The sequence below is a fragment of the Maylandia zebra genome, linkage group LG7 (assembly GCF_041146795.1).
Source record: "Maylandia zebra isolate NMK-2024a linkage group LG7, Mzebra_GT3a, whole genome shotgun sequence".
NCBI lineage: Eukaryota > Metazoa > Chordata > Actinopteri > Cichliformes > Cichlidae > Maylandia > Maylandia zebra.
Genome location: NC_135173.1, coordinates 57,929,980 through 57,946,473, shown reverse-complemented (window position 1 = coordinate 57,946,473; position 16,494 = coordinate 57,929,980). Strand labels below are relative to the sequence as shown.

Below are 16,494 nucleotides of genomic sequence, written 5' to 3'. Positions count from 1 at the left end.
CAGTAAAGAAATATTCAAAAGGCTTTAAGTGCTAAACACAATAAAATAGGGCTGTCACAATACCAGATGTTCACTTCACAATTACTGTGGTCAAAAAACTTCCCAAAACCTATTAGGGGTGCAACAATACACAAAATGCACGGTTCGGTTCGATACTTTTTTCGAAACAAAAAAATGTTCATGCTTTTTTAATTTGTCATTTATTAAAATTATAAATATCTATTTTATCTCAAAAGTACAGTTTTTAAATTTAATGCTGCTGAAACAACGAAATAATAATAAAAAAATTAATCTATCTGATCGAGAAATCACTCATCTTTGGAAAAGAGTTTATTACAGAGAAATGGCTCTTTCCAAAATGAAAGCTATACTATACGCTTCTTCTGGGCTATATTCTCAGCAGCATATTAAACATATCAGGTCCTCATAAGGAGAATCATGTGCTAACGACTGTCTAAATGACTCGGGTAAAGTTTGTAGCATGCATGCTTGCATGCTTGTTGTTTTTGTCTGCTTCCACTTGTCTTTGCACTAGGATGCTGTCGGAGTAAATGTGCAGTCATATTCGTTGTGTTCCCACTAGTGCTTTCAGGTTAATCTCGTTGAAATGACCTTAACGCCGCAACACGGCAAATCTCCGTTAACGAGCTACCCCTGATCGCCCCGTGCATGGGGCTAGACGGCCAACACGTTAACGAGCTAACTGCGCTAACACACTAGTTCCACCAATGTAATTGAGCATTGCGTGGCACATCCAACATACTGTTTTACTTTAGTCCATGACGCGCTTACCTTCAGGGTCATATGTCACATGAAAACCAAAATAATTCCAAACGCCAGATCTGAATGAGGGTGGGGGAGGTTCAATTTGCCATGTTGAATTCAATTCAATTCAATTTTATTTATATAGCGCCAAATCACAACAAAAGTCGCCTCAAGGCGCTTCATAGATACAGAGAAAAACCCAACAATCATATGACCCCCTATGAGCAAGCACTTTGGCGACAGTGGGAAGGAAAAACTCCCTTTTAACAGGAAGAAACCTCCGGCAGAACCAGGCTCAGGGAGGGGCGGCCATCTGCTGCGACCGGTTGGGGTGAGAGAAGGAAGACAGGATAAAAGACATGCTGTGGAAGAGAGACAGAGGTTAATAACAGATATGATTCAATGCAGAGAGGTCTATTAATACATAGTGAGTGAGAAAGGTGACTGGAAAGGAAAAACTCAATGCATCATGGGAATCCCCGGCAGCCTAAGTCTATTGCAGCATAACTAAGGGAGGATTCAGGATCACCTGGTCCAGCCCTAACTATATGCTTTAGCAAAAAGGAAAGTTTTAAGCCTAATCTTAAAAGTAGAGATAGTGTCTGTCTCCCGAATCCAAACTGGAAGCTGGTTCCACAGAAGAGGGGCCTGAAAACTGAAGGCTCTCCCTCCCATTCTACTTTTAAATACTCTAGGAACAACAAGTAGGCCTGCAGAGCGAGAGCGAAGTGCTCTAATAGGGTGATATGGTACTACAAGGTCATTAAGATAAGATGGGGCCTGATTATTTAAGACCTTGTATGTGAGGAGCAGGATTTTGAATTCAATTCTGGATTTAACAGGAAGCCAATGAAGGGAAGCCAAAACAGGAGAAATATGCTCTCTCTTTCTAGTCCCTGTCAGTACTCTTGCTGCAGCATTTTGGATTAGTTGAAGGCTTTTCAGCGAGTTTTTTGGACATCCTGATAATAATGAGTTACAGTAGTCCAGCCTGGAAGTAATAAATGCATGAACTAGTTTTTCAGCGTCACTCTGAGACAGGATATTTCTAATTTTAGAGATGTTGCGCAAATGGAAGAAAGCAGTCTTACATATTTGTTTAATATGTGCGTTGAAGGACATGTCCTGGTCAAAAATGACTCCAAGGTTCCTCACAGTGTTACTGGAGGCCAAGGTAATGCCATCCAGAGTAAGAATCTGCTTAGATACCATATTTCTAAGATTTTCAGGGCCGAGTACAATAACCTCAGTTTTATCTGAATTAAGAAGCAGAAAGTTAGCGGCCATCCAGGTCTTTATGTCTTTAAGACATTCCTGCAGTCTAACTAATTGGTGTGTGCTATCTGGCTTCATGGACAGATAGAGCTGGGTGTCATCGGCATAACAGTGAAAATGTACGCTATGTCTTCTAATGATGCTGCCTAAGGGAAGCATGTATAATGTAAACAGAATTGGTCCTAGCACTGAACCCTGTGGAACTCCATAATTAACCTCAGTGTGTGAAGAGGACTCTCCATTTACATGCACAAATTGGAGTCTATTAGATAGATATGATACAAACCACTGCAGTGCAGTACCTGTAATACCTACAGCATGTTCTAATCGCTCTAATAGGATATTATGGTCGACAGTATCGAACGCTGCACTGAGGTCTAGCAGGACAAGCACAGAGATGAGTCCACTGTCAGAGGCCATAAGAAGATCATTTGTAACCTTCACTAAAGCTGTTTCTGTGCTGTGATGAGCTCTGAAACCTGACTGAAACTCTTCAAATAAACCATTCCTCTGCAGATGATCTGTTAGCTGTTTGACAACTACTCTTTCAAGGATTTTTGATATGAAAGGAAGGTTGGAGATTGGCCTATAATTAGCTAAGACTGCTGGGTCTAGAGATGGCTTTTTGAGTAAAGGTTTAACTACAGCCAGCTTGAAGGCCTGTGGTACATAGCCGATTATTAGAGATAGGTTGATCATATTTAAGATCGAAGAATTAATTAATGGCAGGACTTCTTTGAGCAGTTTTGTAGGAATGGGGTCTAAAAGACACGTTGAAGGTTTGGAGGAAGTAATTATTGAAGTTAACTCAGAAAGATCAATTGGAGAAAAAGAGTCTAACTTAACATCAATGGTACTAAGAGTAGCTGTAGATAATATTACATCTGTGGGATGATTACTGGTAATTTTTTCTCTAATGATAAAAATTTTATTTGTGAAGAAGTTCATGAAGTCATTACTAGTTAACGTTAAAGGGATGGTTGGCTCAAAAGAGCTCTGACTTTTTGTCAGCCTGGCTACAGTGCTGAAGAGAAACCTGGGGTTGTTCTTATTTTCTTCAATCAGTGATGAATAGTAAGATGTTCTGGCTTTGCGGAGGGCTTTCTTATAAAGCAGCAAACTTTTTCTCCAGGCTAAATGATGATCCTCTAAATTTGTGACACGCCATTTCCTCTCCAGATTACGAGTCATCTGCTTTAGGCTACGTGTTTGAGAATTATACCACGGAGTCAGGTACTTCTGATTAGAGACCTTAGTTTTCACAGGAGCTACAGTATCCAGAGTCGTACGTAGTGAGGAGGTGAAATTATTAACAAGATAATCGACCTCTGTTGGGGTAGCGTTCAGATAGCTGCTCTGCTCTGTGTTGGTACAGGGCATTGAAGATGATAACAGTGGGTGGATTATATTCTTAAACTTAGTTACAGCGCTTTCAGAAAGACATCTACTTTGATAAAGTCTACTCTCCACCGCTGTGTAATCAATTATTGTAAATGTAAATGTTATCAGGAAATGATCAGACAGGAGAGGGTTTTTAGGAAACACTGTTAAATGTTCAGTTTCTATGCCATATGTTAAAACAAGATCTAGAGTGTGATTAAAGTGGTGGGTGGGTTCTTTTACATTTTGAGAGAAGCCAATTGAGTCTAATAACAGATTAAATGCCATGTTGAGGCTGTCATTTTTAGCATCTACATGGATGTTAAAATCACCCACAATAATTATTTTATCTGAGCTCAGAACTAAATTAGATATAAAGTCTGAGAAATCAGACAGAAACTCTGTGTAAGGCCCAGGTGGACGATAGATGATAACAAGTAAGACTGGTTTCTGAGTTTCACAGCTGGGGTGGAGAATGTTAAGCATCAGGCTTTCAAATGAATTAAAAGTCTGTCTTGGTCTTTCGTTGATTAACAGGCTGGTGTGAAAAATTGCTGCCACACCGCCCCCTCGGCCTGTGCTTCGAGGTTTCTGGTAGTTAGAATGACTCGGGGGTGTTGATTCATTTAAACTAACATAATCATCCTGCTGCAACCAGGTTTCTGTAAGGCAGAGTAAATCAATTTGTTGATCAATTATTAAGTCATGTACTAACAGAGACTTGGAGGAGAGAGACCTAATATTTAATAATCCACATTTCACTGTTTTACTCTTTGGTTCAGATGTGGATACTTTATTGTTCTTTCTTTGTAATTGTTTATGTTTAAGTTGTTTGTTGCTGGTTTTTAGTTAGTTTTTTGTCTGTTTGGGAGCTGACACAGTCTCTATGGAGATAGGTTTTTGGGGGGGTAGCAGGAGGAGAGAACCAGAGCTTGCAACCAGAGCTTAACTTCTTTCTCTGGTGGTGGTCAGAGGGCCCGGTGGCGCCAGTGTCCGGCAGCCTCGCCTCTGTCAGTGCGCCCCAGGGTGGCTGTGGCTACAATGTAGCTTGCCATCACCAGTGTGTGAATGTGTGCGTGAATGGGTGGATGACTGGATATGTAAAGCGCTTTGGGGTCCTTAGGGACTAGTAAAGCGCTATATAAATACAGGCCATTTACCATTTCTCGCTAGCTTGCCCTGCGCTCTTCCTTCTGAAGATGCTCTCTGCGTTGAGCGCTCAGTGGATCTGCGCTCGACAGTGCAGCCTAGGCGGAGTAGTCGAACGCAGATTCACTGAGCACTCAACACAGACACCATTGTCAGAAGGAAAGTTGATAAAATAAATTACAAATTTTGTATTGTTCAATACATATGCGTACCGAACCGAAAGCACTGTATTGAACGGTTCAATATCGATACGAATATCGTTGCACCCCTAATACACACACACACACACACACACACACACACACACACACACACACATATGGTTAAACTCAAAACACAAGCATATGAAGGTGGTGAGAAAGTCTGTAACCATAACTGACCAAGAGAATTCAAAAATGACCATTAGAGTGGTGATACTAGTGTGTGATTTTTAAATACAGTCAGTCATCATTAATACATCACTATTGTTGCATCTGCATTTTCAAATACCTTGTAAGACCACTCTGCGTCTTAAAAAGGTTTTACAATATTAACCTGAATCACTGCTTGTTTACCATGTCAGCCTGTGTCGAGACACACAGTGAGAGTGAGTTGATTCCGCTGGAAGTGAGAACGGCGAGGTGAGGAGTGAGAGCACTGCAGGTTGCCAACGCTATTTCCTTCTGAAAAACACTGCAGGACGATAAGACAGATGCCAGGTTGCAGTCTGGAGACTTCAGCTGGTAGAATACCTGAACAGAAATACAGTTCAGGTCATGCACACATCACAACTTTTAGATGGCTTTAGAACTCAGAATGGAAACCTCATTCAGTTCACAGAAGGTGTCAGATAGGAGCAAACAATTTGATGTGAAAAAAGGAAAATTTACCTCAGTGCATGTAATCAGCCGATTGTCTGATTCAAACTCAGTGTCTTGTTGCATCCTCACACTACACACTCCATCTAGGGATCTTCCATCAACTCCACTAGTTTTGCTGCAGGAATACAAATTCACAGGGTCACAGTAGAAAGTACTGTTTTCCCAGAGATTTAAACTGCATCGTGTTTTAGTTAAAATATGATCAAATACTGGCATTGGCAAACACATACACACATGGAGTAAATCATTGCGTGCAGTTACCCTGTGTTGACAGGTGGATTCCACTCCACCCAGCGGACAGTCACATTCTCTCTGACCTGCTCATCATTAATCTTGCCACAGGGTATGTGGAAGTTTGTCTGCTCCCTGAGGGCAGAGCGAAGAGATTCCATGGTCTCTGGAGGGATTTGCACCATCAACCCATCTGGTAAAAACAAAACAATTGACTAGTCTGGCCCAGCAATAACAGAATGGACATAAGTATTTCAGAGCCAACAACCAGTCACAGTACCTTCTACAATGCTGGACTTCGCAATGAAACCTGAGGAGGCTTTAAGTGCTCCATTGAACACCACAAAACTGGCCCCAGTGACTGTAACAAAACACAAACCCCCAGAAGTTCATATATGCATGGTACAACAAAATGCTTGCCTCTAATGTTTTATTTTTCAAAAATAGAGGAGTATGGAGCATTTCTAAAGACACTCACCTGTCCGAGACTTCCCAGGCATGCTGTTGGCCTGGGTTTGGTAATTTCCCTCCTCATTCTGGTAACAGACCAGGTGAGAGTCGGCCTCCGAGCTGAATCTTGCTCCAATGCTGATGACATGTTCATTGGATGCATTTATCACCTTCTGCACCTGAAAAATACAGAAAAATATACATTTCTGTACAACACTGCTATGTGCCAACTTTTGCTTTATTTACTTATTATTTTTACATACATACATTGTTTGATTTTGGCCTAAGTAAGTAAGTAAGTACAATTTTATTTATATAGCACATTTCTAGATAGAGATCACAAAGTGCTTTACAAGATATAACAGATTAAAAAGACAAAATACAAACAAAGTTAGCAAAAAGCAATTTTAAAAAGATGTGTTTTTAGCTGTTTTTTAAAAGTAATCAATGAATCAGCGGATCGTAAGTCCTGAGGAAGGGAATTCCACAGTCTGGCGGCCACAGTAGCAAAAGCTCTATCACCCCTAGTTTTCAATCTCGTATACTGAATGACAAGTAGGCCCTGACTACTCGACCTCAGAGACCTACTAAGGGCATAGGGCTGTAAAAGTTCAATAATATATGGTGGTGCTTGATGTTGAAGAGCCTTAAAAGTTAAAACCAAAATCTTAAAATGGACTCTAAATTCGACAGGAAGCCAATGTAACTGCATAAGCAACGGTGTTATATGTGAATATTTAGAAGCTTTCGTCAAAAGTCTTGCTGCAGCATTCTGAACGATCTGCAGACGCTCCAAAGAACCTTTGTTTAGACAAGTAAACAGGGAATTGCAATAGTCCAGTCGTGAAGAGATAAAAGCATGAATAACAATCTCCAGTTCGGTATAGGATATTATAGAGCTCAATTTAGAAATATTTCTTAAATGATAAAAGCAAGACCAAACAAGAGATTTAACATGACTATCTAACGTAAGAGCAGGATCAAGGATAATCCCCAAGTTCCTGACAGATGGTTTTACAAACGTTGAAAGAGGACCAAGAGCATTTATTATACTGGGTATATGTCTATCTGGGGCGCATAAGAGGACTTCGGTTTTATGTTGTAAAGAGAATTTTAAAACGACAAGGGAATCATTTTCTGGTTGTTCATTCAAGACAGATCTTACTACACATTCTTTAATAGATAATTTATCAAGGGTTTATTAGGGTTTTTTTTCTCTAAATGCTACCTCTATATTCAGCCTCCAAAACGTATTTTTATTTGCCAATGATGGCCCTAAAACACCACGATACAACTATATGAAACTAAGTAGCTTTGACTTGTTTGTACAAGACAATTTCTCAACATGTGGCAGGACAATTTACGAAAGAAAGTAAAGAAAAACATATTGTACTGATCATTCAACTGATTTAATCTACTTTGTACCCTTTTCAGTTATCCTTTGAAGGGAGTTAGAGGACGACCACAAAAACCTAATTTCTAAACCAATATGTTTCTAGAAGTTACAGAAATTTTGGGGGTTGTTTGTAGTTTGATTACCAAAAAATTAACCCAAAGCACTTGTAAATAAAGAAGTCAACATCTACTGAAACCAAGTACATGAAGCTTGGGCACTAAAACACCTGAGAAGTTATTCTTTTTTTAGTTGCAACTGTGACAAATGACATATTCAAGCATTATCAATGTTTATCTAAATCCTAACCAGAATCTGAACAAGTTTATTTTACAAAATTAAAGGAACTCTTACCTCACTGAAGCTACTTTTGGGAATATCAATGTAGCTGTGGCCCATCTCCATGTGGATCCTCAGGCCCTCCACCACTGACAGGCTATACTGGTAGTTCCTTAGATCCTGGATGAGAACAGTTTATAGAATCTGAACTCATCAAAGTGTTCTAATCAATTTTTTTCAAGTCTGCCAATAATCAGCATCAAAAAAGTGTCTATGACTGTTGTCCTAATAACATTTATGTTCAAAAACCTTTCACCAAAAGCCCAGTATAAAACAAATTAATTTTAAACTGTCAATCATCAAAATCAAAAACTACTCTGCCAGACACCCATGAAATCAGAATCAGAATCAGAATACTTTATTGATCCCTGGGGGAAATTATTTTTTGTTACAGTGCTCCATTTTAAACCAACATTAAGACAAGACAGACAATACGCTAACTAAGAATAGTACAATATATACATATATATACATACATACATACATAAGTCACTTATAAATAAATATTTGGAAAAGAAACATGTGTAGTTGTAGCAGCAAACAGTGTGTTAAGTGGATGCGTTGTACAGGGAGATGGCCACAGGCAGGAATGATTTCCTGCATTACCTGCAAATCTGCATTACTTAAAATGTGGCTTGAGTGGAGTTAAGAATTATGTGTAGTTTTAGCTCTAACAAAATTTTGCCAAGCTTCTCAATTATAACGGGCGATCGTGGCTCAAGAGTTGGGAGTTCGCCTTGTAATCGGAAGGTTGCCGGTTCGAGCCCCGGCTTGGACAGTCTCGGTTGTTGTGTTCTTGGGCAAGACACTTCACCCGTTGCCTACTGGTGGTGGTCAGAGGGCCCGGTGGCGCCAGTGTCCGGCAGCCTCGCCTCTGTCAGTGCGCCCCAGGGTGGCTGTGGCTACAATGTAGCTTGCCATCACCAGTGTGTGAATGTGTGCGTGAATGGGTGGATGACTGGATATGTAAAGCGCTTTGGGGTCCTTAGGGACTAGTAAAGCGCTATATAAATACAGGCCATTTACCATTTACCATAAATAAATCTTATTTTCTTTATTGCAAAATCTTATTTTGCACTACTTACAGCCAATAAATTCATAATGGTGTGTCCTGTCTCTCGATACACTGACTGCCGAAAACGGATACTTATCAGTGTGGTGGGATACGCTGAAAAACAAAAACATATGTAAATAAACCATAAAAGCACAATATGTATCACTTGTCCCTGTGTCTTTCTCCTAGAACAGCCTATATGCTTACAGACAGTAATTTACAATGGTTTAGTAATTTAACTTGTAGAGGGGTTTACCTTACGATATAAAATGTGTTAGTGTGACTGCTTTTGGTAAAATAAGCTCTTTACAAATGAGAAGGTGGAACTGGGGTATTTTTATTTACTCAGCAAACTGCTGAAACTAATCATTTTAACAATAATAATAATAAACTAATAACCATAAGGTTTCAGAAGAGCAGGTTTTTTTTTTCATTTTCAACAAATCAAAGTTTAAGATTACTATGTTTTAATATGAAATAACACTCAGTGTTGTCATGAGCAACAAAGATTTACATACAGTTGTATTCAGCTCCAAGACGCAAAAGCAGTCTCAGTGGAAAGACTTTGGCCCAGGGCACCTCCAGTTTCTGAATGAGCAGGCCAAACAAGAATGGCTGTGAAGGGAGAGTGAGGCCGTCTAGAGACTGGCAGGTGGGAGAGAAGAATACCATCCCAGCATGATCCTTACTGCCCAAGAAACTACTTGTAAAAGTCACATTATCCAGCTCCTCCACAAACCTCCCTGTAACACAAGATAATGATTATGTTATCCTTTATAAGCTAAAGGTGTAGTTATTAAAAGTTGCAAAGGCAGGCTGAAGGCAGGTATTACCTTTTTGGGCATCCTGGAAAATGCTGAGATATATGGTAAAGAGGTCTTTGGGAAGAGTTTTTTCTTGAGGCAAACACTCCAACAGAAATACTAACTCTTTCTGTCCCAGAGCCTGCAGCCCATTAGAGCCGAAACACCAGCATTCCCTGCCAGAGTCTGGAAGATAAAACACACAAGAGTTAATACATTGGAAGGCATGTGAGGATTCACAAAATTTGAAAGAGGAAATATGAGATACACTACCAGTCAAAAGTTTGGACACACATTCTTGTTTAATGTTTTTTTCTTTATTTCTACTGTTTGCTACATTGTAGATACATACTAAAGACATCAAATATATGACGGAAGATATCTGGAATTATGTAGCAAAAAAAATAATTTAAAAAAGATAAATAACTCTAAATATGTTTTATATTTTACATTCCTGAGAATAGCCACACTTTGCTTTGTTGATAGCGCTGCCAATCCTTGGTCTTCTCTCAATGAGCTTCATGATGTAGTCACCTGAAATGGTTTTCACTTCAAAGGTGTGCCTTGTCAGGTTCATTTGGCCTCCACAGTCACCTGATCTGAACCCAATGGAGATGGTTTGGGATGAGATGGACCACAGAGTGAAGGGAAAAGGGCCAGCAAGTGCTGAGCATCTCTGGGAACTCCAAGACTGCATAAAACCATTTCAGGTGACTACCTCATGAAGCTCATGGAGAGAATGCCATGACTGTGCAAAACAGTAATCAAAGCAAAGGATGACTATTTTGAATAATCTAAAACATAAAACATGTTTTGAGTTATTTCACACTTTTTAGTGTACTACATAATTCCATATTTGTTCATTCATATTTCACTTACATGTCACCAGTTTGACATTGACTAGCAGGTTGGCATTAAGAATGAATGTCAGAGGACGGGGTCCGCCTTCTTCTAGTAAGTGCAGAATCTGACATGGAGCAGGATTCTCCTCAACTAAAACATCTAAACAGAAAACACAGCAGAGCGATTATTAAAGCATTTCGCATAAAAGCCAGTGTGAGACTTACATTTCACTCTGATCCAAGCACAACAGAAAGACATAAGATGTCCAGATGTGCAAAAATAAACCAAGAGATTCATGTCTAAAACACACCTCCTCCTTCGTCCTCTCCAGTGGCAATGAGCAGTGGAGGCAGCTCGTCTTCATTGTCTGGCAGCAGACTGGGAAACCTGTTCACTGAAGAACCAATTCCACAAAGCAACGCGAAATCCCAGGGTCCAGACACTGGGCGGCAAGCTACCTCTGCTGCCACAGCAGCCTCAGGGGAAGATGCACTGTTAACTCCGGTCTCTGCCCCAGGTAAGCCAGGCTGAAATAAGAATGTCATTTCATGTAATACCATCGTCAATGGACTAATTTTTATTGTCCATTTTTTTTTTATTTCTATTTATTGTCTATCTAATTGTCTATTTTAGTGTAGCAGTACTAGAAAATGCCAGGTTGCCAAGAAGCACATAAATCAGCTGCTTCTCAAGAGTTTCTCATCATGTGTATGAACGTCAACTTGTCCATGTTGGACAGCAGCTGGCAGCACTTGTTTTCAATTTATGAAAGAGTTTCTAGGACCTCTGGCCCTGATAATTGACATGGATATATGGAGTAGAAGGGCCAGCGACCTTAGCTGCAGTTCAATACACTGGGAGTGTATGCCGTTATTTTTGTGCCACTATTCTGAGCGCATGTAAAAAAAATTTGAGCGCAAGTGAAAAAAAGTTTGCAGGTGCAAGTGTTGCATTTTGAGAAGAAATTTATTTTGAGCGAAGAAAAGCTGAATTTGAGCGAACAAAATTCATTGCTGCGTGCAAAAAATGTATTTCAGTGTTTGCTGAACACTGAAATCCACAGCTCTCAACGTGTTGCTCGCGCTCTCAACGTGTTGCTCGCGCTCTCAACGTGTTGCTCGCATTCTCAACATTTCTGCCCGTGAGCGTTCAACTCTTTGTGTACGCCGTTATATTTGTGCCACAAAACCAGCCAATCATAGACTTGGATGCAAAAATATCTGATTGACTGTTTTGGTCTCCAATCAGCTCGAAATGACGAAATGCAATATCCCAGAATCCATTTAGTTCAAAACTCAAACGAGGCAGTGGCAGAGGAACACAGAGTGGCGGAGTTTGAAATATTTCTCTTTATGGGTCACGAAATAAACTTTTAAGATATTTTCATGCGATAATGGTGCTGTGTAAACTTCAAATACCTGCTCGATTCATCAAGACATCACATATTTCCATAATGCTCTAGCGTTTTCGGAGATGCCTGTTACCCACCAGCTGACCGGGTGGTCACTCGGGTTAAACATAATATGTAAAGCTCAACTGACAAAAAAATCGGCCGACTACACCACCAGGTATTATAGGAAAAACCATAAAGCCTTTGAACTAAAACAAACGCTGTTGTGACAGTGATGTACACCGTCTTGTTGGTATACATGTATGATTTGTATCACCTTCATGTTTCCAAACCGATACCATGACCAGCAGTTTTACAGCTGTGGCTCCAGCAAACATCAGCTGATACTAGAAATTAATTTTAAATAAATTCTAACAACAGCTTATCAAGCTTGAACGTGCTGTTGTTGTTTAGCACAACATCCGCTGGTTTCCTGTTTCTGGCGCAAAGTGGGAGATAAACAAACAAGAGAGACAGCTGATCATTGATCGGTTTTATGATTGAAGTAGCCACAGGAGAGGGAGGGAAAGAGAATGATGGGAGAAGAGGCAGCTGTGCAACGTAAAGACAGAATAACTCCAGCTTTGTCTTTTTTCATTCTAGCTGAAGTTTATGGGCTCAAAATGTGGTCATAAATATTTTGTACTTGTAAATCGGTTTTGTACTTGTAAAAAAGATTTGTGCGTGCGTAAAAAAGATTTGTGCGTGCGTAAAAAAGATTTGTGCGTGCGTAAAAAAGATTTGTGTGTGGACTTAGCCCAAAAAAAAAAAACCCTGCAAGTTACAAGTACGAATTTTGACCCTATTTTTCTTCCTTTAAGCTGATTGTGATTGACATGACATTGACCAAATTAAACAATCCAATCAGAGAACAGATGGGTTTGGCCGTCGGAGGGGCATTTTTTTGAACTGCAGGTCCTTGAAGAGTAATCTCTATATAAATATCCGATAGCAGTTAGGTCCCCTTACTTTCAGCAGCAGTTGAAAGGATAAAGTTGTGGTATGTCAGTGGTTAGAAATACCATTATTACTTTAGGATTAGTTAATGCTAATTGCTAACTAAAAGCAAAGGATCCAGAATTTGTTACGCTGGCTGCTGGGCTCTGTGGGTTTTTGCAGCAGCTCTACCTGTACTAGATGCACCTGTTCCTTGTCGTTTTTATCTCTGACTTTATGTGAACTACAAGAGTTTGTGGCTTTTTTTTTGCTAGTTCTTCAAATGTTCAATAAAAACATGTATGCTAATTCATAACGAAGAAAGCTTTGTAATGAAGACTGTCATTTCCAAAACACTGCCGCCCCCCCCCCCCCCCCCCGCGTCCGCAGCGCTGTTGAAAAGGCTGTGGAAGTCCCTCTATTAAACACGTAGTCCTGTGACACAAAAATCACCAAACTCGGACGACCACAGACTGTTGTCCTTCGTGGTGATGAAGGAAAACGCTGGGTTGGCATGTAAAAGGGCATTTATTCCCTTCAAAGACCTGCAGTTCAAAAAAAAGCGCCCCTCCGACAGCCAAACCCATCTGTTCTCTGATTGGATTGTTACATTTGTGATTGACATGACATTCACCAATGTGAAAGGAAGAAAAATAGGGTCAAAATTCGTAGTTGTAACTTGCAGGGGTTTTTTTTTGGCTAAGTCCACACACAAATCTTTTTTACACACACGCAAATCTTTTTTACGCACGCGCAAATCTTTTTTATGCACGCACAAATCTTTTTTACGCACGCACAAATCTTTTTTATGCACGCACAAATCTTTTTTACGCACGCACAAATCTTTTTTATGCACGCACAAATCTTTTTTACGCATACAAATCTTTTTTTACGCACGCACAAATCTTTTATACGCACGCACAAATCTTTTTTTACACACACACACACACACACACACACACACACACACACAAATCCTGATTTACAAGTACAAAACCGATTTACAAGTACAAAATATTTATGACCATATTTTGAGCCCATAGAAGTACGGTACTAATTGCATTCCTTTTCCTCTCAATACGGATGTATTGTAATTGGGCCAGCCCAGAGTTGATCATGACCAATTGGCTAATCCACCACCTTTCATTGTTTATACCGTTACAAAAATAAACAAACATAAAAATGAAAAAACACCATCAGCCCACCGGGCAAATGCCCGGTATGCCCAATGGCCAGTCCAGCTACACGGTCAGCTGGTGGGTAACAGGCATCTCCGAAAACGTTAGAGCATTATTGAAATATGTGATGTCTTGATGATTTCAAACTCCGCCACTCTGTGTTCTTCCGCCACTGCCTCGTTTGAGTTTTGGACGAAATGGATTCTGGGATATTGCATTTCATCATTTCGAGCTGATTGGAGACCAGAACAGCCAATCAGATATTTTTGCATCCAAGTCTGTGATTGGCTGGTTTTGTGGCACAAATATAACGGCGTACACAAAGAGTTGAACGCGCACGGGCAGAAATGTTGAGAGCGTGAGCAACAATCAAATCAATCAAGGCTTTATTCGCCACGTGCAGGTTGCCCTGCAGTGAAATAGGACCCCCCCCCCTTACACACACAACACAGACATCACATGGGGATACAGGTCGGAGATCGGTAGCGTTACAGAAAAAAAAAAACACTGAACTATACACTACAATGGGAAAGTACAAGAGGAAAAAAAGAGACCTCTATTCATGCTGGGCTCCTGGGAGGACAGCATGAGAACAAAAAAGCACATAAATGTCCACAGCACAACATCGAAGGCGTTTGGAAAGGGAGGGGGGATGAGTGTGTGCATATCGGTGTATATGTATGTATGTGTGTGCGTGTCCAGAGTTCAGCTGAGACAGTTTCCTTCGCCCTGCTAGGCTAAGTAAACAGTCTTCCAGCCAACCCAGGTGGCCTTGCATGGAATGGGAAGGAACAGACTAAACACAGTCGTTATCAGGGTGTTCTTGTTCGGCTCCAGCCTTGCGACCGCAGCTGGTGACGAAAGGGTATCCGCATGAAGTGATGGTGCTTTTTACTTTAGTGCGAACAGCTCATATGAATTTCAAAGCAGTTCTAACAGTCCAACACTGGTCTCTCAATCTCCTGTTGGAGAACCGTGAGCTTTGCCATGATGTTATCAAACTTGCGCTCTGTGATGTTGTCATTCTTGTTCTCAAAGAGCCGATTCTGAGAACTAACGACCACAGTGAGCCTCCCCAAGATGTCATCCAATTTGTGCTCAGAGATGTTATTCCGAGCGAGCCGTTCTAAGATGTAATCCAGTCTGCACTCAGAGATCTTATTCTGAGTATTCACGGCAGCCGTAAGCCTTTCCAAGATCTTATCCGTGCTGCACTCAATGAGTCCATTTTGAGAAACTCACGCCTCTCCCATTGTTTCAATCCCAGTGGGCAGCCTTGTGGGGGTTTGAACAGCCGGTTCCGCTTTCTTAATTCTTCAATAAGTCAGGACCAAGCCAGCTCCGATCAGCAAGAACCCTGTTACCATGGTTCCGTATAGGTAAATATCTTCAGCACTCAGGCTCACCCAAGCCCAAACTTCTCGTTGAGAAAGGGGTGTCAATTGCATTCAGGGACCAGTTGATCAAATCCATAATTCCTCTTTTAGGTTTTAGAGAACAGACTGTGAGAGAGTGTTCCAGGGAAAAGTAATACAAAAAACCACGAGACTAGACTAGGACATAAGAGGCTAAGCAGGGAAGCTAAGGGAGAGGAGGAGAGGAGAAAAGTGCGACCGCCTTCGTCAAGAGTAAGAGCAGAAAAAAAAAATTGCGAGCGAGCGCAAATACAAAAACTGAGCGAGAGGGGCTGCTATTGTGTGTGTGTGTGTGTGTGTGTGTGTGTGTGTATGGATAATAGCAAACACTGAAATACATTTTTTGCACACAGCAATGAATTTTGTTCGCTCAAATTCAGCTTTTCTTCGCTCAAAATAAATTTCTCCTCAAAATACAACGCTTGCACCTGCAAAGTTTTTTTTACTTGTGCTCAAATTTTTTTTACGTGCACTCAGAATAGTGGCACAAAAATAACACCATAGGAGTGGAGTCTGTGGGACCACAGAATGAGAAACCCAAGTTAGCCGGGACTAGTTGGTCAGTAGTGACTGAACTTTCAAGACAGATGGGCATGTTGACTTTAATACTGGCTATTAAATGAGTGTAGGTATTTACAATGTATTTATACCAAAACAAGGGATCAGTAATTTGAGCCATTTGTTGAGTTATAAACCGGGGTGTACGTAAGTGGTCTGCAGGTGCGGGTTCACAGTCAAAATAAAAGACGCGCACCAGATAAGAAGTTGCAACGTGTGTTTGGGTACATAGGATTTTCTGGAGGAGGACAGACATTTGTTCAGAACTCTTAAAGATGTTGAAGAAGCAAGCTCCTTTAAGCAATTACATTGGTGTTCCTCCATCTCCAAAGAAATGTCCAAAGGAGTCCAAACCGCAAAAGAAGCACGTATTCTCGAAAAAGTGGTTGCAGGTGGTGAGCTGGCTTCAAACAAATGATGGACGCACAGAGATGTGGTTCAGAATATGCAATGAAAATCCCACTCTAGCGGACAA

At 40.6% G+C, this 16,494-nt stretch overlaps 1 protein-coding gene across 1 annotated transcript in view; it reads right to left on the bottom strand.

Moving 5' to 3' along the window:
- zfyve16 (zinc finger, FYVE domain containing 16) overlaps positions 1-16,494 on the bottom strand; it is a 45,912-nt gene that overhangs the window by 6,000 nt on the left and 23,418 nt on the right. The window contains exons 7-17 of the mRNA XM_004566973.3: positions 10,853-11,069; positions 10,579-10,701; positions 9,730-9,885; positions 9,415-9,639; positions 8,928-9,010; positions 7,858-7,962; positions 6,139-6,289; positions 5,941-6,021; positions 5,691-5,853; positions 5,439-5,544; positions 5,124-5,300 (exon numbers count right to left, since the gene is read on the bottom strand). Of these exons, the coding sequence (XP_004567030.2) occupies positions 5,124-5,300; positions 5,439-5,544; positions 5,691-5,853; positions 5,941-6,021; positions 6,139-6,289; positions 7,858-7,962; positions 8,928-9,010; positions 9,415-9,639; positions 9,730-9,885; positions 10,579-10,701; positions 10,853-11,069 (1,587 nt within the window). The remainder of the gene's footprint in view (positions 1-5,123; positions 5,301-5,438; positions 5,545-5,690; positions 5,854-5,940; positions 6,022-6,138; positions 6,290-7,857; positions 7,963-8,927; positions 9,011-9,414; positions 9,640-9,729; positions 9,886-10,578; positions 10,702-10,852; positions 11,070-16,494) is intronic.